This window comes from Lampris incognitus, chromosome 2, assembly GCF_029633865.1.
Source record: "Lampris incognitus isolate fLamInc1 chromosome 2, fLamInc1.hap2, whole genome shotgun sequence".
NCBI classification, from domain to species: Eukaryota; Metazoa; Chordata; class Actinopteri; order Lampriformes; family Lampridae; genus Lampris; species Lampris incognitus.
In genome coordinates this window covers 88341097-88362808 of record NC_079212.1, presented here as the reverse complement: position 1 = coordinate 88362808, position 21712 = coordinate 88341097, and the positions used below count along the sequence as shown (strand labels likewise).

Genomic DNA, 21712 nt, shown 5'->3' with positions numbered 1-21712 from the left:
GTCTGCATGGGCTAGCAGTTAGCTTAGCCTGCCCCGCTTCCGCGTCCTGTCAGACCGCCCTCGGTGTTTCCTCCTCGGCCGCAGCCCCAGCAGGGCCGTGGTCCCTGGGCCCACTGGACGCAGCAGACCAAGCTCCAACGCCAGCTCTCCTCACTCCGCAGACGACCACACCGAAAACACAGTCAATGCTAGATGAGGCCTCCGCCAGAGCGCCCTCAGTGTTACTGCTGGTCTGCATGGGCTAGCAGTTAGCTTAGCCTGCCCCGCTTCCCACTGGCGTTACCTCCTCAGGCGCAGCTCCAGGCAGGGCCGTGGTCCCTGGGCCCACCGGATGCAGCAGACCAAGCTCCCACAGCCGCTCCGACGCCAGCTCTCCTCATTCCGCACACGACCACACCGAAAACACAGTCAATGCTAGGTGAGGCCTCTGCCAGACCGCCCTCGGTGTTATTGGAACTGCTGGTCTGCATGGGCTAGCAGTTAGCTTAGCCTGCCCCGCTTCCCACTGGCGTTACCTCCTCAGGCGCAGCTCCAGGCAGGGCCGTGGTCCCTGGGCCCACCGGATGCAGCAGACCAAGCTCCCACAGCCGCTCCAACATCAGCTCTCCTCACTCCGCACACGACCACACCGAAAACACAGTCAATGCTAGGTGAGGCCTCCGCCAGACCGCCCTCGGTGTTATTGGAACTGCTGGTCTGCATGGGCTAGCAGTTAGCTTAGCCTGCCCCGCTTCCCACTGGCGTTACCTCCTCAGGTGCAGCTCCAGGCAGGGCCGTGGTCCCTGGGCCCACAGGACGCAGCAGACCAAGCTCTCTCAGCCGATCCAGCACCAGCTCTCCCAGCCATCAAACAAAGACAAAACAAACCTAGACGCAGACGTGAACAAAGACACAGCATGGACGGCACTGGGCGAGGCCGCCACAATGCAAGTGTGCGCCGCCATCTTCCCACACCGGTGCTGGGTGAGGCCGCTGCAAACGTGAATTCGCGCCGCCATCAATGAGAGATGAATGAGTCATCAATGAATGAACGTCAGTGAGAGACATAGGAGTATGTCATACACATATTTGGGACATACTCTGGGTAAATATGATACTGTATGATCACATGCCATCTGGGAGTAAATAATTTCAGTGTGAAAAACATGTTAAAAGTTAAGGCCAAGCCATTTTTTTTCTCTGTCAGCATCTCAAAAATGAATGTTAAAACAGGGATTGAGTGAAGCGATGAGTCACAAGATGCACGATGTATTCCTGCTGAGCAGTAAACCTGTTCCGGTGCGATGGATATGAAAAGGATTTAGTGGGGGAATTTCACAAACTGCATGTACCAGTAAAAGGTGCATGTAAGAATAGTATAAGGACAGCACCGTGTTGTACCAAAGACATTAGGAAAACTTTAAGCAGGACAAAGTAAAATAATAATGTTGTGAAGAAAACATTCACTGATGAGCCAAAACATTATGATCCCTCACAAGTGAACCAAATATTCAGCAGTGGTGAGTACCTACCGAGAGTGGTCCGAGGAGGGACAAACCACAAACTGGTGGCAGGGTGTTGAGAGCCCAAGGCTTGTTGATGTGCAAGGGCAACGAAGGCTATCCTGCCTGGTCCGAACTGCCAGAAGGTCTACTGTGGCACAAGTCACAGTGGCACAAGTCACTGGTCCGAACCACCAGAAGTGGTCTACTGTGGCACAAGTTACAGAAAATTTGAATGATGATTATGGGAGAAATGAGTCACAACACAGAGTGCCTCGCACCCTGCTGCGTATGGGGCTGCATAGCTGCAGACCGGTCAGAGTGCCCATAATGACCCATGTCCACTGTCAAAAGCACCTACAATGGGCATCCGAGCGTTGGAACTGGACCTTGGAGTAGTGGAAGAAAGTCGCCTGGTCCGATGGCCATGGACGTGTGCGTCATTTCTCTGGGTAAGTGGTGGCACCAGGATGCACTGTGGGGAGAAGGCAAGCCGGTGGAGGGGGTGTGATGCTCAATGTTCTGCTGGGAAACCCTGGGTCTGGCCATTCATGTGGATGTCAATTTGACATGTGCCACCTACCTTAACATCATTGCAGACCAAGTACACCCCTTCATGGCGGTGGTATTCCCCGATGGCAGTGGCCTCTTTCAGCAGGAAAATTTGCCCTGCCACACTAAGAAAAACTGTTTGGGAATGGTTTGAGGAACAGGGTGGAAGTGTTCAAGGTGTTGCCCTGGCCTTCAAATTCTCCATATTTCAATCCGACTGAGCATCGGTGGGTTGTGGCTGGACCGAAAAGTCCAATCCATGGCAGCTCCATGTCACAACTTACAGGACTTTAAAGGATCTGCTGCTAATATTTTGGTGCCAGATACCACAGGACACCTTCAGGGGTCTTATAGAGTCCATGCCTCAGTGGGTCGGCACCGTTTTGGCAGCAAATGGAGGACCAACTGCATATAAGGCAGGTGGTCATAATGTTTTGGCTCATCAGTGTATCGAGCAACATATGGGTCAGCACTTGGATCAGCACTTTTTTCAGTATGGTTTTGATTTTAGTGTTTCACAGTTGTCATATTTGGACATATCATCTACATGTACCTAAACAATGTGAAGTACAAGTTACGGATTGTATGGATAATTCTTGCTGGAATTATGCACACATCTGCCCTACCAGACACAGGCATGACTGGCTTCTGCATATACATTTCTGGTGATGCAAGGTCTCTACTTTTTTTTCTTTAGATTACTCTCCAGGATCTTACAGGAAACTTACTTGGATATGTATGTTCTTGGGGCGGCACGGTGGCGCAGCGGTTAGCGCGGTCACCTCACAGCAAGAAGGTCCTGGGTTCGAGCCCCGGGGTAGTCCAACCTTGGGTCGTCCTCTTTGTGGAGTTTGTATGTTCTCCCCGTGTCTGCGTGGGTTTCCTCTGGGTGCTCCGGTTTCCTCCCACAGTCCAAAGACATGTAGGTCAGGTGAATTGGTCGTACTAAAATGTGTGTTGACCCTGTGATGGCCTGGCGGCCTGTCCAGGGTGTCTCCCCGCCTGCTGCCCAATGACTGCTGGGATAGGCTCAAGCACCCCATGACCATGAGGGCAGGGTAAGCAGTTTGGATGATGGATGGATGAACATATGTAGTTGCTCATGGAGGATCATGTTATTCAGTATCAACGGTCACGCCTCAGCAGTCTTCAACATGGACTGTGTAACTTTTAGCTTGAACATAGTGCCCCAAAGTGTACAACCTCAGGCTAAAAATATTTCAGCAAAAAAGTACACCAGAAATATGCAATCTCAGGGGATAAAAATACAATCATGTAACACAATTCCATCATATTCCATGGCCTCGATAATATTCCCAGTACATTTGATCAATTTTAGAAATTTCCAGGTGTTTTCTGTAACTGGAAAACTATATATTTTCCAGGTTGTTCCGGACGTGCAAGGACGCTGTGAGGATAGTTTCTCTGGACACAACTACTGAATGTCGTAACCATATCCTTTATCTGCCCCGACAGGGTTATTAACACTGATTATAACACTGATCACAAATGACAAATCAGGGAGGGACTTTTAGCAGTTTTATTCGCCTTAGTTCTCAAATAAACTCACAGCAACTGTAACAAAATCGGCCCATCGGGGTAAAAGCCAAGGTTTCCAGTAAATTCATTTAAAAGAAAATCAAAAGTCACTTTGGGATCATGCGACAGAAGCAGAAGAATCAGAACCGGGAAAATACTGGCATCTAAATCCAGCTTGGTATGATATGCGATATTTTCCAGGAATCTCTTCATGTCCAGCAGAATTTTAGCCACGCGGATAGAAAGGGAACATTCATTTAGAAGAGGTTCTGATTTGTACTACAGACAAGTAAGAGACTCAGATTTCGACGGCAACATCTGACCAACAGTGTCAGTGTAGATCCTGTCACTAGAAGCGTACGGGGCAAAGCCTCGTCCATGTGACAGGGTAAACTAGATTAATCACATATGAAGGCCAGCAAACACAATCACAATTTCCTTGTTCGTCTCAACATTCGAGAAGTACCGCGGCTCAGTACCATGACTCCATTACCAGGGAGGAGGAGGAGGACGATGAAAGCCAACATACCCCAAGTGCACAGGCAAGTCTTTTCAACACTTTCACACCATGTCATCTTGAACGCACTTCCTCTTCCTCTACACAGGTTTTTCTTTTCTAACCCTGAATATTGTGTGCAACGGGTCAGGACTGAACCATTTTCTTATGGGGATCGAAGACGTATCGCTTGAAGTGCAAGTGAATGCCGACTGGCTGGGAGTCTGCTTTGGGCTCGTCGCCTTTCGCTGCGTCGCCTCTGCCCTCACCTTTTCCTTTCTTCTTCGAGGTGGAGGACAATAGCTGCTTGGTTTCTGGGCCAAGACCCTCTGCGGAAAGATAAAGAGATAATAAGGCAAGACTGGCATCTGAAATATTACATTAAACCTAAAACACCCAGAACCACGTTAAAGAAATAGACAGATCATGCTTTATACCAGTGTTTCCCAACCCAGTCCTCAAGCACCCCTATCCTGCAGATTTTCATTGTAACCCTGCAAAGGTAGCCCTGCTTGTACTTACTCAACCAATCATCCCACAGCACTTAATTATGCAAGGTGTGCAAAATCTGACATAATTCATTGCTGATTGGTTGAATAACTACAAACAGGTAGTTTGCAGAACTCAGTCCACCAGTCGGAGTGTTCTCTGCCCTTCTGACCCGACAGAAGGTCCGAGTCGGGAAGTGTATCAAACGGAGACAGGTTCTCATCATCTACGGCATCGAGGGCTGTTAGCAGAGTTGCCTCATTCTCCTCACCCAATTCAGGGTTGCAAAGAAAACCTGCAGGATAGGGGGTCCTTGAGAACTGGGTTGGGAAACACTGCTTTACACAAATGCTCCCTAATGTATTGTCATTTGTATTGTAATCTCAGTGTGTATGAACTGGAAAATGACTCGTGTGTTTTCCACCTTGTTAAATCACAATAGTTTATTCATCCCCGAGGTCAAATTTGGTAATAATAACAGGGGAGAGCGCGAACGCAGTCCCACACTACCAGAAATTATGCAGTCGAGATTCCCACATTTGGGGAGTTCGCAGGGGTCGGCACAACCGGAGTGAAATGGTTAAGCCTTGCCCTGGGTGAACCACCTTCTTGGTCATGGTATCTCCCCTGCTAGGTAAGTATCCTTAAGTTAGAATCCTTGAGATTTTTTTTCTTACTTGCTGCCGCCTATGGTGAGACATGGTAACTGCAGTTGTGTTTGAGCTCTCTAAATCCCAGAGATCTGTTCAAAATGAAACCAAGTCCACAGTGTGGCTGCGTCAGCCGAACCACCGAACAAACAAACTTGGTTGAACCGGTTTCTGCAGCTGTTATAGTATCTCCTCGTAGAGCTCATTTATGGGCTTATTCTGCCATATCCGCTTGATTGCAAAATAACTTTGCTTCCATCTCGCACACGCCGGCGTTGTGTCGGCATCGGCATTGTGTTTTACTGCTAGAAGGTCTGTCATAAATTGACATTTTTATCTAGTTTTTAGCCTCAACATTACATTACTTTTAACAACTTTTAATTAATTTTATGGCTTGCCTGTACTGTCTTCTGGATTTTATCAGATCACTGATTGTTGCATGGACTTGATCGCACTGGAGTCTCTGACTCTGGAGTGCTTTCGCTGTGTGTGGCGAGAACTGCATGGACTCAGCCCCCTGCAATGGCCGTAATTGGCGGTCTTATTATACTTCCTCTCTGAGTTTTTGTGTGATTTCTGGAAATACAGCCTTGTTCCCATTTTCAGTCTTCAGGCCTTGGGAAAAAACACCTCCCCTCTCTTCTCCCGCCACTGAATGGACCAGCTGTGCCACGCTCAGCCAGAAAACCACAGAGCTTGAAGAAAGAATCTCTATGCTTTACCAAATACAAGAGGATGAAAACGTTATTGACACTCTGATCGCTGCTTCCCAAGCTGATGTCCCGGAACCGGCTGACGATCAGAACCAGGGACATGAAACCCCACGCCGATGACTATGCAGACACTATTCCCTGGTCCGGCCTGAACCCGCTTGAGACCGACACCACATCGGATCTGGATAGGTGCTGTTGGCTAAACCAAGGAGCAAGACCAAAGACATGTTCGACCCCCGCAGTGTCAAACCCTGAGCTCTGGACAGACGTTCTCCGGGGTAAAAGAAGAGTCAGACACAACAAGCAGAGTTCCACCGATGTCTCAACAGAGGTTAGGCTGGAGAACAGGTTTATTATTCTAGAGATGAGCTGCCTGTCAGTGAGCACAATGCTAATGCCACCGTTAGCCCACAGCTTAATTCCTGCTTGACACGTAACCACAAGTCATCCTGGGCCAAAATGGTGTTCCGTGGTCATAAGAGAGACTTGGACGGAGCTGCCTCTCCCCCTCGCCTAAGGTTCTCCAACTGCTACGCGACACTGTCTGACGACACCCCCGTAAACCCAGCCGATGCTCCTGTTCCGAACCCCTCTCCTACAACGATGTGTGCCGACACCGCAGCTTCCACACCTCCTGTGGCTAGCAATGTTCAGGTGGCTTGCCGCTCCACTGCAAAGCCAAATCATCGGCCCTCATCCGGGTCAACGACTTCCCGTCGTAAGACTCTGAGAGAGGCTGTGCTCAGACATGGAAGTCTTCCTCCTTGTCCCGAGTCGGCAGGGAATCCCTCTCACAGGTCTGTTGTCGCTGCCTCGCCACAACACTTGCCAGCCCAGACACCCCTTCATCAGCCAGCGACATTAACACAGCCTGCGGAAACAGATTATGCCCTCTCCAGCCCCGAGAACCCACAGCCGTCAGCCCCCCGTCCCCCCTTCTCTCCAACTACATTAATAGTGGGGGATTCCATAATCAGGAACATCCGTTTCTTTAACGCAGCTACACACTGTTTCCCTGGAGCCGTGGTCCCCGTCATCCCGGTTAAGCTCCCGGGGCTGCTTAGCTCACTCCCATCCTCTACCAACCGAGTGATAGTACACGTGGGGACTAACAAGGCAGCTTGTCAGCAGTCTGAACTGACTAAAAAGGATTTTAACAACCTTTTTAACCTTTTAAGTTCTTCTGGAAAATCCGTTTTTATTTCCAGTCTTATTCCCACAGTGGCCCGTGGAGTAGGGTGCTTCAGCAGAATCCGCAACCTCCACACTTGGCTCCAGTCTGCCTGCAGAGCTCATAATTTGGGCTTCATCGAAAATTTCGATTTGTTCTGAGAACGCTTTTCCTTTTTTAGAAGAGATGGTATCCACCCCCAACAAGCTGGGTAGCTGCACATTAAGTGGCCAATTTTCATTACGCAGTGTGGTCCGGTATTCATGAATGACTATTTAGACTACACACAGTCCCCCAGGTTAGTTCTATAGGTATAGATTAAAAAATATTATTATTAAACAAATTATCACCTGTCGCCCTGTGTAAGCCAGCTCTTCTAAAGGTGAGTTCTCTCTCATCCCATGGCTCTCACAATATTCCTGTTAGGATTGGGCCACGATTTGATACCCACGACCCTTTGCACTACGTGTCTTCAACTGTCAGGCCAGATTATTTGATTACAGTCTACTGTAGTGACTGCAGTCCAACTAAGCCCCTTGCTCCAATTGTGTTTGCTCTTTTAAATGCCCAATCCACGTCAAACAAGTATTTTATTCTCAACTATTTAATTACTTTCCTCCACCTTGACTTTCTATTTCTTACTGAGACCTGGCTTAAATCTGGGGAGCGCGCCTCTCTCGTGGAGCTCTGCCCACCCAGCTACAATTCTCTGAATGCACCCAGGTTAACAGGTCGTGGTGGGGGTATAGTAGCTGCGTTTAAGAACCGTTACACTGGTATTCCTTTTACTTTTGGTTCTTTTTATTGTGTGCGACAACCCAATTTGCTGTATAATCATTTATCGACCCCCCCAGTTCATCCACAGGTTTTCTCAATGAATTCTCTGAGGTATTGTCCCCTTGTTCTTAAATTTGATAGGGCCATTATAGTTGATTTCAACATGCATATTGATAAACCTTTTAACTCATCTGTCATAGATTTTTTTTTAAATATTGCTAAAACTTTTAACCTCATGCAGCATGTCACTGGCCCCACACATAACCGTGGGCACAACCTTGATTTAGTTTTCACTCTGAACATGTCTCTTAATTCCCTGAATAAGATGGATTTTGTCTCTGACCATAAATGTATTACCTTTGATGCTTCTTTATCACCTACTACACTACCCCAGAAACATACAATTAACTCTCGCATCTTTAATGAGCAATCAGCAACCATGTTTTCAAGTTACTTTTCCAGTCTGGCCAGCTGCCCTCCTCCCGTCACCAACATTAATGACCAAGTTAGTTGGTTTAATGATTTGTGTACATCTGCCCTTGATTTTTCAGCTCAATATACTTCCAGGGCTGTCCGAGTTATTAACACAACCCCTTGGATCAATGAGAACATCCGTCAAAAAAGAAGGGAATATAGGAAGGCCAAACGCAGATGGAAAAGAATCTGCTCTTGAAGTTCATCAACTCCATATGAAGGAATTGTTATCGAAATTGAATCAAACTATTAAAGATTCGAGAGCTGTTTACTTCTCTGACTTGATTGAGAGTAATAAACATACCCCTAGGTTTCTGTTTAGTACTATCAATCAGCTTGTGAATCCCTCTCTTCCTACCATTTCCGCCTATCCTGCTAATGACTGAAAATGTCTCGTCTTTGTTGACAAGATCAGTGGTCTAAGGTCCAATTTTACCCCCACTGCCCCCCCCCCCGCCGCCCCTTTCAGCCATCCGATTTTAATGTGGGAATTTGCTCCCGTATCTCTACAGCTCCTTGTTAATACTGTAGATCTTATGCGTCCCTTCTCCAGTTCCCGTGATATAGTTCCGACAACATTTTTAAAATCCATCCTCTCTGGCTTAGGTCCCAGCCTGCTCTCTATCATCAACTGCTCACTCACATCCGGGTCTGTACCTGACTACTTTAAAATTGCCTGTGTTCAGCCCCTCTTCAAATAACATTCTCTTGATCCGGCAAGGGTAGAGAGAATTATAGACCAATTTTCAAACTTTCTTTTTTATCCAAAATCCTTGAAAAAAACTGTTGCAGACCAAATCCTGCAGCTGACTGAGGGTCATAACATTTTTGATAAATTTCAATCCGGCTTTCGTCACAAGCATAGTACCAAGACTGCATTACTAAGCGTGCTCAGTGACAGTCTTATGCATGCTGATAAAGGTGAATACTCGATTCTTATTCTCCTAGATTTAGTCGCTGCCTTTGACACTATCGATCATGACATCTTACTTGATAGGTTGGAGAACTGGCTTGGCATTTTGGGTACAGCGTTAAATTGGTTTCGCTCTTATCTGACTAAAATATATTTTAATGTTTGTATTAACCTTGTATCCTTGTCAGCTCCCCTACTGTGTGGAGTCCCTCAGGGGTCTATACTTGAGACAATCCTCTTCTCTTTATACATGCTTCCCCTGAGTCATTTGTTTGGTCACTTTCAAGACTTGTCATACCACTGTTATGCCAAAGATACTCAGATCTATTTCTCTGCCAAACCCAATAACCTGAATCAATTGTCATCCCTCCACGATTGCTTAGCTGCCACCAAAGACTGGTTATCCCTTAATTTCCTCCATCTAAACCCCGACAAAACTGAAGTTCTTTTAATTGGCCCTAAGAACTTTGCCACTGCAGTTGATCAGTTTATTGGTCCAACTGTTCAAAGTAACGGGGAGTGCAGAAGAGAGTGCAGGAAGGGTGTAGTGAGTGGAGAACAGTGTCAGAGGGGATTTGCTACAGAAGGGTACCAGCAAGAGTGAAAGAGAAGGTTTACAAGATGGTTGTGAGACCAGCAATGTTGTGTGGTTTGGAGACGGTGGCACTGATGAAAAGACAGGAGGTGGAGCTGGAGGTGGCAGAGTTGACGATGCTAAGATTTTTATTGGGAGTGACAAAGAAGGACAGGATTACGAATGAATATATTAGAGTCACAACTCAGGTTGGACAGTTTAGAGACAAAGCAAGAGAGGCGAGATTGATATGGTTTGGACATGTACAGAGGGAGAAGGATGCTGAAGACGGAGCTGCCAGGCAAGATGAAAAGAGGAAGGCCAAAGAGGAGGTTTGTGGATGTGGTGAGGGAGGACATGCAGGTGGTTGGTGTGACAGAGGAAGATGCAGAGGACAGGAAGAGATGAAAATGGATGATCCATTGTGGCGACTCCTAATGGCAGCAGCCGAAAGCCTGCTGCCCAAGGGCTACTGGGATAGGCTCCAGCATCCCCGCGACCCTGAGAGCAGGATAAGCGGTTCAGATAATGGATGGATGGATATCAGGAGTGATTTGCTATTGAGAGCGTGAGTATTGAACAGCACAAATGATCTTTCAGTGTAGTAGGTGAGGTGGCAGGGGATGGAAAACTTGTCACTTTATCCACAGTTTTAAGGGAGTTAACATTAATACCAGGGCAATTCGTTACTGTATTTGTTTGGGAGACGAGCAGTCATCCAGAATGAGGGAATGTTGCAGTTCAGTGACTCGCGGAATATATATTTTCTGTGTGAGCCCCATGGCAGTAGGCAGCTCGACACACCATCCTCATGTCAGAATCCCAAGAGCCTGGTGAGTGGTCCGGGAGTAGAGTAAAATCCAAACAAGACAGCAAAGTCCTGGTAAGAGAGATCAATCCAGGTGAGATATAAGGTGAAGATATGTGGGTAGTAAGCTTGGTAAATCAGAGGCTGGAATCCAAAAAGGAACTCCAGTGGAGGATCATATGAATATTCTACCGGTAAACAGGTCAGGAAAAATGGTAGAGTCAACACGGTTCTCATCCTCGCCAGAATGAATGAACTGGTAGAGTCCAGAGAAACAGGCAGGTCTTAAAACAATCTTCAGCACTCAGCGAGCAGACTAAAGCAGCGGAATGTAAAAATAAATAAATGGCTAAAATCCTAAAATCAAAATATCAACTAGCAATGCCAACTAGTAAATATAATTTAAAATATTGAGAGGAGACGTGGCAGGCAGCGTACTCTCACAACCCAGAAGAGTTGTGAACATTGATAAATGGTTTTACGGGGGGACTGGTAAGAGAAGGAGGGACTCAACCAGAGAGGAAGGTGCCCTTTGATGGACAAGCAATGCCAAACAATGAGCCGAAAGTTAAGATACATTTTTCTCTATGTTGATTCTCAGTGGGATTTGCAGTATTAGCAATTCTTTCACATCGCAAGGAGTCGTTTGATTCATTACATTACATTACAGTCATTTAGCCGACGCTTTTATCCAAAGCGACTTACAATAAGTGCATCATTTAACGTAGGAGATCAGGAGAACTACTAGTCATCAGAGGTCATAAGTGCATCTAAACCAGCATCTAAGAGCAAAAGCAGTGCTAAAGTAAAAGTGCAAGAAAGAGATTTTTTTTTTAAATGAGTGAATACAATAAGTGCTAAGAACAAGTAACAGGGTAGTAGTTCTTGAAGAGGTGAGTTTTCAACCTGCGCTGAAAGATGGGCAGAGACTCCGCTGTCCTGACATCGGTGGGGAGTTCATTCCACCACTGTGGGGCCAGGACAGAACAGAGCTGGGACCGGGTCGATCGGCAGCAGGGGCCTCTGAGCGACGGGGCAACCAGGCGTCCCGAGGCAGCAGAGCGAAGTGGTCGGGCGGGGGTGTAGGGCTTGACCATGGCCTGGAGATAGGAAGGAGCTGCTCCTTTCACTGCCCTGTAGGCTAGCACCAGAGTCTTAAACTGGATGCGAGCAGCTACTGGGAGCCAGTGTAGGGACATGAGAAGGGGAGTTGTGTGGGAGAACTTAGGGCGGTTGAACACCAGACGAGCTGCAGCTTTCTGAACAAGCTCCAGAGGTCTGATGGCCGACGCCGGGGCGCCAGCAAGGAGGGAGTTGCTGTAGTCCAGCCGGGAGATTCACTGTTAATATCAAATATAATACAGCTTAATGCAACATTAAATACACAAGTGATATGTATAAAACTGGATGCTGTTGATTAACAGCTGGAGAAATCTTGTTCTCCCCTCAATGGTTTGGCCTTTACGGTCATGGCACAGGTTTGTCCTGGCATTTGTACCCCCGCATCTCCTTCTTCTCTCTGCTCGATCCCACACTCATCAATGTTCTCCTATTTAGGTTTGCATATTGGTTGCGGTTCTCCCTCTCTGACCCCTGACAAGCGGGTTGGTGTCGGATGCTCCTGTTAGATGTGCGTACCACGGATTTCTCTATGGCACGATCGCCTCCTCGTCTCCTGTGTGTCTGTGCATGTAAGAAAGAAAGCGTTGACTCGCTCACTTTGCCAGTTTGCACACGCGGAGGTGAAAAAATGTGACAACAAATAAAGTGCTGTACTCCCCGGCAGTCTGACCCAGCTTTATAATGGCGCCAGTATTCACGTTGTTATGGTTATGCTAACGTGAGGGTTGTCATGGTTGCGGGGCTGACAGATATCTCTGTCTCTTATCTATGATCGGCATGCCACCCACCCATCCGCAACACCGACTTGCACCCTTACTCCATGTAATTTGTGTTCACATACAAGAGAAACAACAGGCAGAAGATGTTTAAGAAATGGCCTGTATTTTTTTACAAGCTACCTCACGTCAACATCAAGCATTCAGCATCTACCCAGCTATGTAAGTCACTAAACAACTTACGCATGATAAGCGTACCTTTTCAAACGGAAATGGTTACACAAACGACCATCACCAACTGTCCCGGAGGTCTTTTTATTAGCGCTAACATAGGATTTGGGACTCTAAGGCATTTGGCTGGGGTAGGGATTCTCCTCACATTGTCCGGCATTCTGGATATGACACTTCACAGGACATACCATCTAGAGAGGAGAGCAAGGAGAGCTGATAACAACTAAAACAGTGGTACTGTATATGGATACCATCCAAAAAATAAAAAAAAATCTATCATTGTGGCACGGCGGCGCAGTGGTTAGTCTGGCCGCCTCACAGCAAGAAGATTCAGGGTTTGAGCCCCAGGGTAGTCCAACCTTAGGGGTCGTCCCGGGTCGTCCTCTGTGTGGAGTTTGCATGTTCTCCCCGTGTCTGTGTGGGTTTCCTCCCGGTGCTCTGGTTTCCTCCCACAGTCCAAAGACATGTAGGTCAGGTGACTCGGCCGTACTAACTTGTCCCTAAGGTATGTGTATATGTGTGTGTCTGTGTGTGTGTGTGTGTGTGTGTGTGTGTGTGTGTGTGTGTGTGTGTGTGTGATGGCCTGGCAGCCTGTCTAGGGTGTCTCCCCGCCTGCCGCACAATGGCTGCTGGGATAGGCTCCAGCATCCCCGCGACCCCGAGAGCAGGATAAGCAGTTCGGATAATGGATAGATGGATGGATGGATGGATGGATGGATGGATGGATGGATGGATGGATGGATGGATGGATGGATCATCGTGGCCTGACCTGCCTCTTCAGAAAAAGTCTGGTGTGGGGTTACAGTCCTTTGGAGCTTGTTACTCTCCTAGGCAGAAGGTTGGACGTTATACTGCACTAGTCAAACGCTGCCCCAACAGGAAGTGAGTGGCATCACATGATCCCGACATTCCAGCCAGCGCTACTTTTCAAAGCGGAAGCAATAAAAAAATCACATACAGTATCTTTAATAAAACTGAAAACAACCCAGTGCTTTAAAAAAAAAAAGAAGCAAGAGGACCACAAATTTGAAAAGAACATATAGCTTGTTCTTTTAAGATATTACCCTCAATAGGGCATCCAGGTAGCGTAGCGGTCTATTCCGTTGCCTACTAACACGGGGATCACTGGTTCAAATCCCTGTGTTACCTCCGGCTTGGTCGGGCGTCCCTACAGACACAATTGGCTGTGTCTGCGGGCGGGAAGCCGGATGTGGGTATGTGTCCTGGTCGCTGCACTAGCGCCTCCTCTGGTCGGTCGGAGAGCCTGTTCGTGCTACGTCCCCCTGGTGAAACTCCTCACTGTCGGGTGAAAAGAAGCGGCTGGCGACTCCATATGTCTGGGAGGAGGCACGTGGTAGTCTGCAGCCCTCCCTGGATCGGCAGAGGGGGGTAGAGCAGCGACCGGGACGGCTCGGAGGAGTGGGGTAATTGGCCGGGTACAATTGGGGAGAAAAGGGGGGGGGTATTACCCTCAAATAAAACTTAAAGAAATTCAAATACAAGTGTTATTTACACTCTTTTGCTGATTTTCTGCCTTCTTTGTGCCGCCTGTTGTACATTCTTTTCATGTTGTTAAAATACTTCTGTTTTCAGTATTCATCACCAGACAACCAATATGAGCTAATTTGCAGCATCTCTGCATTTTGTTTTCCCTGCACGGTCGGCAAATACCGACGTGCGTTACCTTAACAGTCTCAGTTAGCTCATGGGTTACTTTCTGAACTAACAAATCAGGCGAATAATTTTCAACAGACTCCTCCTTCCCCTTCCCCGTGCCGAGTTTCAAAACTCGCACGGGACAAGAATTCAAACAGCTTCCACCAGCTTGACAGGAGTCTGTGCTGCCGCACCACAAAAAATACGGTCTCCGTACATTTTTGATAATTACCCCACTCTTCCGAGCCGTCCTGGTCTCTGCTCCACCCCCTCTGCCGATCCGGGGAGGGCTGCAGACTACCACATGCCTCCTCCCAGACACGTGGAGTCGCCAGCCGCTTCTTTTCACCTGACAGGGAGGAGTTTCACCATGGGGACGTAGCAGGTGCGAGGATCACGCTATTCCCCTCAGTTCTCCCTCCCCCCGAACAGGCACACCGACCGACCAGAGGAGGCGCTAGCGCAACGACCAGGACACATACCCACATCCAGCTTCCCACCTGCAGAAACAGCCAATTTTGTCTGTAGGGACGCCCGACCAAGCCGGAGGTAACACGGGGATTCGAACCGGCGATCCTCGTGGGGTAATGGAATTGACTGCTATGCTACCGAGACGCCCCGCAAAGATAGAAATCTTACATGTGTTGCCTATTTTTGTCTTTTTAAAGTGCTTGAATGTGGAGGTCAGTACCTGGGGTCACTGACCAGGGGCTTGGTGCAGAGGTCTTCCAGGCGATGTGAGCCAGAGCTCTGCGTAGGAAGGGGGAGTTTGTGGGTGTGAGTTTGGAGCCGGAGGCATTAGGGCGGGACAGAGGGGGATTTAACAGGTACGTCTGCGTGACAACACCAATTTAAGTACAATAATCAAACTGTCCTTCTTTCAACCCCCCCCCACACACACACACACACACACACACTTTAATTTCTACATCTCCGCTCGTGTGCCCTTGAGGGGAATGACTAAAGAATGAAAAGAGAAGGCACACATTTGGGGCAACGGGACAAAAGGTCCGAGGGTGAGGGAACACACAGTGTCAGGGCAGTACCATCCTCTCTCCCCGAACCCAGCAGTGCCTCTAAAACCCCTCTACTCAATGGCTCTGCCATCCTTGCGGGCGGGGGGGGATCAGTGTGTCGGTGCGTTTGAGAGCGAGGTATGGGAGTGTGGGTGAGTTAAGAGGATGTAGGTGAGGTTCTCTTTCTAAATGTTTTTGTTTTCCCTTCTCTCCCAGCGTGGAGCAGCGGGTCGGAGTGACAGAAGGTAAAATAAACAGAGAGCATACATCCCCCGGAACACGGGCAATCCCCAGAGGAATCCTGGGAATGCGACTCGGGATTTCAAGACCTACCCCTCTCACCACATCCTGAACGTGGTTCACAAAACCCCATGAAATCCAAATAGAGAGAGAGAAGCTGCTTTCGTGTTTGCATGTGTATGTGTACGCAGGTATTATGTAAAACAAGAGAGCAACGCCCGCTTTCCCTTGTCAAACTGCAGTTAGCTCGACACAAATCCCTCACAAACTCACCATGAGCTGCCCTGATCCCTTTGTCTTATGACAGTTCTGCCATCATGTTTTCTTAAATTCCCAGGAAAACATCAAGCTAGCAAACGTTGTATAACCTGACACTGGTTACTGGTTGCTGTCCGCACCCATTTCAAAACCTCGCTGCTGGCTTTCCCAGCAGGTTAAGGAACCACACTGACTTACCTGCGACTCGTGTTAGGATGTCCACTGCCGCCCACCCTTTTCTCTACCTCTAGAGGGCTTCTGTCAGTAGTCCCTTCAAAAGGGCTATACGGGCAGATGTTTTTCCCATCTGGTCCCAAAAAGGTGGACTGAACACCCATCTTATATCAGAGCAACTGATTGACTTACGTTAAATAAATAAATAAATAAAAAAGGGGACTAAACACTTTCCTTTTCCAGGTGTACCTTAATCCACAGATGGTCTCAGACTATAGAGCAGTCTTTGTGGGTGGTATTATCCGACTATTGTGTAATCCCCCCCCCCTCTTTTCACCCAATTGTACTTGGCCAATTACCCCATTCTTCCGAGCCGCCCCGATCTCTGCTCCACCCCCTCTGCCGATCCGGGGAGGGCTGCAGACTACCACATGACTAGTCTGATACATGTGGAGTCACCAGCCGCTTCTTTTCACCTGACAGTGAGGAGTTTCACCAGGGGGACATAACACGTGGGAGGATCACGCTATTCCCCCCGACCCCCCCCCCTCCCCCAAACAGGCACCCCGACCGACCAGAGGAGGCACTAGTGCAGAGACCAGGACACGTACCCACATCCAGCTTCTCACCCACAGACACGGCCAATTGTGTCTGTAGGGACGCCCAACCAAGCCTTAGGTAACACAGGGATTCGATTCGGCGAGCCCTGTGTTGGTAGCCACAGAATAGACCGCTAAGCCATCTGGACGTCTTAACTATTGTGTAATTTTATCCTCTGGTCCTATTACTTGCATCACCGTTCATCTACATATTACACTTACACTTTTTGCACTTGATCTTGGCTGTACATCTGTGATCCTGACTTGTGGAACTGTACAGCTATTTCTACTTTAAATCATCCGTTACTTGTAACGCCAACGTTGATGTGCTCATTATGCAGCTGTCATGTAGTTTTGGCTATGACAAGATTACTATTCAGGGCTCTAAGGTGCCCATAAATTGACACGTGACTTGAGAGAGTCGGCTGACTGCAGACTCTCTTGTACGTCAGCCTGGATAATGTAGTCTGCTAAAGGAGAAAATGTAAAATGTAAACTTCCGCCAACTCCTTACCTGATATCCGAATCTTAAACTTCCCGCTCTGTCCGAAACCACCCTCGATAATCCCCGACTCGCCTGTCGACAGCGTGACCTTCAAGCCCACAAAGAGCTGCAGGTTGGTCTCTTTCTTGAACAGGTTTCGTCCAATCACAGTGTAGTCATCAGTCACCTGGACAAGGGAGACGGGAAGACTTTTCAACTCTAGAGACAAAATGAACAATCATTTATAATAACATATAATATCGGGGCGGGGCGGTGGTTAGCACGGCCGCCTCACAGCAAGGAGGTCCTGGGTTCGAGCCCCGGAGTAGTCCAACCTTGGGGGTCATCCCGGGTCGTAACTCTGTGTGGAGTTTGCATGTTCTCCCTGTGTGTGTGTGGGTTTCCTCCCACAGTCCAAAGACATGTTGGTCAGGTGAATAAGCCATACTAAATTGTCCCTAGGTGTGTGTGTGTGTGTGTGTGTGTGTGTGTGTGTGTGTGTGTGTGTGTGTGTGTGTGTGTTTGTCGGCCCTGTTTTGGCCTGGCGGCCTGTCCAGGGTGTCTCCCGGCCTGCCGCCCAATGACTGCTGGGATAGGCTCCAGCATCCCCGCGACCCTGAGAGCAGGATGTGCAGTTTGGATGATGGATGGATGGAACAGATAATATCATATGGAGAACAATAACATATCATTAAAGAGTGATTGCTCACTTGGATGAGTGAGTGAAAAAAAATGGACGATATGGCTTTGTTTCAATAGAAGGCGTTTCACCGAAACCCCCCCCCCCAACAATGTTTTTCTGCAGCTATGACAAAATCTGCATTTCCTATACTAAACATGCCAGTGACGGGACAGCTGCACAATTCCACCTACATGAGCTACCGCCTCCACTGATCACACAAACTGATCCCAAACAACCACTGCAGTTTCTTATCTGCTGATACTGGCAGCGGGGGGGGGGGGGTTGTGTGTGTGTGTGTGTTAAACAATATACATGAGCATCATCTTTCTTGTTGCAACAGTGAATGTCTTTTAGCAGGGCAGGGACCTCATTTTATTCCCCCGCAGTTGTACTTGGCCAATTACCCCACTCTTCCGAGCCATTTCAGTCGCTGCTCCACCCCCTCTGCCGATCCGGGGAGGGCTGCAGACTACCACATGCCTCCTCCCATACATGTGGAGTCGCCAGCCGCTTCTTTTCACCTGATAGTGAGGAGTTTCACCAGGGGGACGTAGCACGTGGGAGGATCACGCTATTCCCCCCAGTTCCCCCTCCCCCCCGAACAGGCGCCCCCGACGGACCAGAGGAGGCGCTAGTGCAGCAACCAGGACACATACCCTCAGTCACAGCCAATTGTGTAGGGACGCCCGACCAAGCCGGAGGGAACATGGGGATTCAAACTGGCGAGCCCCTTGTTGGTAGGCAACGGACTAGACCGCCACACCACGGGATCTCATTTTAATCTGCCACTTCCTTTCCATACCTCCACTCCGACAAAGACGACCCGACCCTCTGTTGTTTACTCCTCACTGCCCCCCTCCCTCCACCAGCCATGTTCCCTTCCGTCTCTCCCCAAGGCTTTCCTCCCCCTGCACATTTTTTTCCTCCCATATTTGTTTGTATTTTTCTCCTCCCCTCTCTTATCCTTTCATCGGCAACTTGCTCTCAACCGTCACTGATCTGATGACGGGAGGGCACCGCTCTGTCTCCCTCTCCCCGCCGCTTCCTCTCGCCACCGCCTCACCCGTGTTCGCTCTGCGGCGCTCGCCCGGGCCTCTGTTAGGCGTGACCGATGCAGGCGCCGATAAAAGAGTCTAGTCACTGTACGTGTCTGACATTACGGCGTGGAGTATGGCAGTCGACGCAGTCATATCTCAGCAATGTCAGTTATGTGTTTACTGAGAAAGGAAACTTTTCTGAAACAGTCGAAACACGACCGGCTCTTTTCTGGGTGCGGGAGGGACAAGTACTGTGTCACATGACCCCCGTCTGACCTCACACCCACCCACCCCACACGCACACACACACGCACATGTTCAAACTGCCGAGTCGGTGACTGGAGCTGTCGACAGCTCGGGGCGTTAACAGCGTGAAAACCTGTTCACACACTTGACCCCTTGCCCCGTGTGTGACCTGCTGAGGCGGAGGCTGCATGCACATGCAGAGAGGCTGCTGCAGGACCCAGCAACAAGGCCCGGCCCGGTCCCCACTGCAGGCCTGAAAACACGCTCCTGGTTCTTTTGGTCAGCACTGATTTGTATCGTTTCATTGCTGATAGTGACCCATCTGCAAACACAACCCAACCCCGTCTTAAGACCTCCTACTGGTCAAGTGACCTACATGTAGCACTTCTACGCAGAAACTCTGACTTCATCAGCACTGCTTGTTACCCAAACCTGTCCCACCTCCGGCACTCCAACCCCTACGGGACACCTACCTGGATAAAAAAGTAACACCCACATGTGGTTTTGCTGGACCATATGTGTGCTTCATTTATCAGTGAACGCTACCTACTCAGCAAATGTTCTAAGTCATTTCCCGTGAGAGTCGTTTGCTGATGAGCAAGGCAGCGTTACATTGCTAAAGGCTACGCTGATGTTTGACTTGACGGTCTCTCCTATACAAAGAATGAAAGAAGAGGTGGATTTGGGGTTTAGGTCAACCCTTTTCCACAGCCACTCCACACAAACTCACATAATTTCTTTCATCTGTACCGTATTTATATATTTGTTTTTTTAACTTGTAACTATAACATCGTGGGTTGCTTCCCCCTCCCCCCTATTATACTTGGCCAATTACCCTCTTACCCTCTTCCAAGCCGTCCCGGTCTCTGCTCCACCCCCTCTGCTGATCCGGGGAGGGCTGCAGACTACCACATGCCTCCTCCCATACACGTGGAGTCGCCAGCTGCTTCTTTTCACCTGACAGTGAGGAGTTTCACCAGGGGGACGTAGCACGTGAGAGGATCAAGCTATCCCCCTCAGTTCCCCCTCCCTCCTGAACAGGCGCCCCGACTGACCAGAGGAGTCCCAAACCACGCCACGCCACGCCCCGTCGTGGGTTGTTTCTTATCAGTCATCAGCCACAGCATTGGTTGTCTTTCAGAATCTGAGTCACTCTCCCTTTCCCAGTTTTAGTTCAGTGCATGGTTATGGATGCTGTAAAGGTCAACGCTCCTAACAAAAAGGTCAACGTGCAGTATCTATTGTTACGCCTCTTTTCAGACGGGGGTGGGGAGGGATTATGTAAATTACTGGAGCATGTCGCTGTCCTCGTGATGCTGTTGTGCATGTTTGCATAAGGAAGAGCACGGGTATTCACTCCTCACTTCTGTTTTTCCTCCCTGCTAAAGGGTTTCTTAGGGGGTTGTTCCTTATCCGATGAGAGGGTCTAAGGACAGGATGTTGTGTTGCTGTAAAGCCCACTGAGGCAAATTTGTAATTTGTGATAATGGGCTACACAAATAAAACTGACTTGACTCTTTGGTGCGAGTCCATCCTGAAACTCGCAATGCACAAATGAACAACGACTATTTTCTTGTTACTCAACACGGGCTGTTCCAGGGGTTTTCCTGCGTGGAGAATGACGAGGCGGCCGCCTCCGTCAAACCCCGTCCCGCCTCCAGCTCTCACCGGGGGTCTTCATGAAAAACAACACTGGTTTCTAATGAGCCTTGCACTCGGTGATGTCATTTTTAACTGCAGTTGCGGCGTTACGCCGTCGCCGATGTGGTGGCGCTGTATCATAATCAGCGCGGTGCACCTGGAAAGGCGCCGCCAAAAGCGCCGAAGAGGAAAAAAAAGCTGCAATTTTCCAGAAGTCTCCAGTTTTGTGAAAAGCGTAAATTAAAGCAAAGTCTTTTATATTGTATTTATGTTCAACTACACTACAAGAGGGCCCATGTGAGCTTTAAATGAAAACAATAACGTATTGTAATGAATTCGGAGGGCGGTCCGGGAACCGCCACAGTCGGGACGCGAACACGTGTCTCCCACTCCGCAAGCGACAACGTTAATCAGTCCTTAACCAGTTAGACCAGTGGTTCTCAACCTTTTTGGGGTACTGGACCCCCTGCGTATTTTTGATCTACCCTGAGGACCCCTCCACCTGATCTTGGGGGAGGGGGGTTGCAATTTGATAGAAACAGTAGAAACTGCATTTTAAATTGCATTATAGCATTTATTCACTCTTTGGGGCAAAAATAAGAGCTTTCAGTTGTCACTTAGATATAGTTAACAAAACAGAATTCTTACGCAGTAACTTTCAGATATATGTTAACAAAACAGAATATGTATTCAGTAACTTTCAGATATATGTAACAAAACAGAATATGTATTCAGTAACTTTCAGATATATGTAACAACAGAATTCTTATGCAGTAACTTTAAACAATGCAAACGGGAGCGAGATCTCTTATTAAAATACAATAAATTACACTTGTGAAACAGATGTAATTAGAGAAAAAAGTCCTGTTACCCTTTATAGTTTAGGTAGATAAAGGTCTCAGTCACATTTGAGTAAAATAATCCTATTTCTATAAATGTCATAGGATCTTTTTTTTAAAGATATTTTATTTTC

At 48.3% G+C, this 21712-nt stretch overlaps 1 protein-coding gene and 1 non-coding gene across 2 annotated transcripts in view; both read right to left on the bottom strand.

Annotated features, from left to right (window-relative positions):
• Positions 1 to 3563: 3563 nt before the first annotated feature.
• The window catches only part of eefsec (eukaryotic elongation factor, selenocysteine-tRNA-specific), a 27433-nt gene continuing 9284 nt past the window's right edge, over positions 3564 to 21712 (bottom strand). Inside the window, exons 6-7 of the mRNA XM_056273384.1 lie at positions 17164 to 17320; positions 3564 to 4397 (exon numbers count right to left, since the gene is read on the bottom strand). Coding sequence (XP_056129359.1) covers positions 4216 to 4397; positions 17164 to 17320 — 339 coding nt within the window. The 3' untranslated portion in view covers positions 3564 to 4215. The remainder of the gene's footprint in view (positions 4398 to 17163; positions 17321 to 21712) is intronic.
• Positions 5036 to 5199, bottom strand: LOC130108552 (U1 spliceosomal RNA). Its single transcript, XR_008809893.1, has one exon. It is a non-coding gene; the product is annotated as a U1 spliceosomal RNA (small nuclear RNA).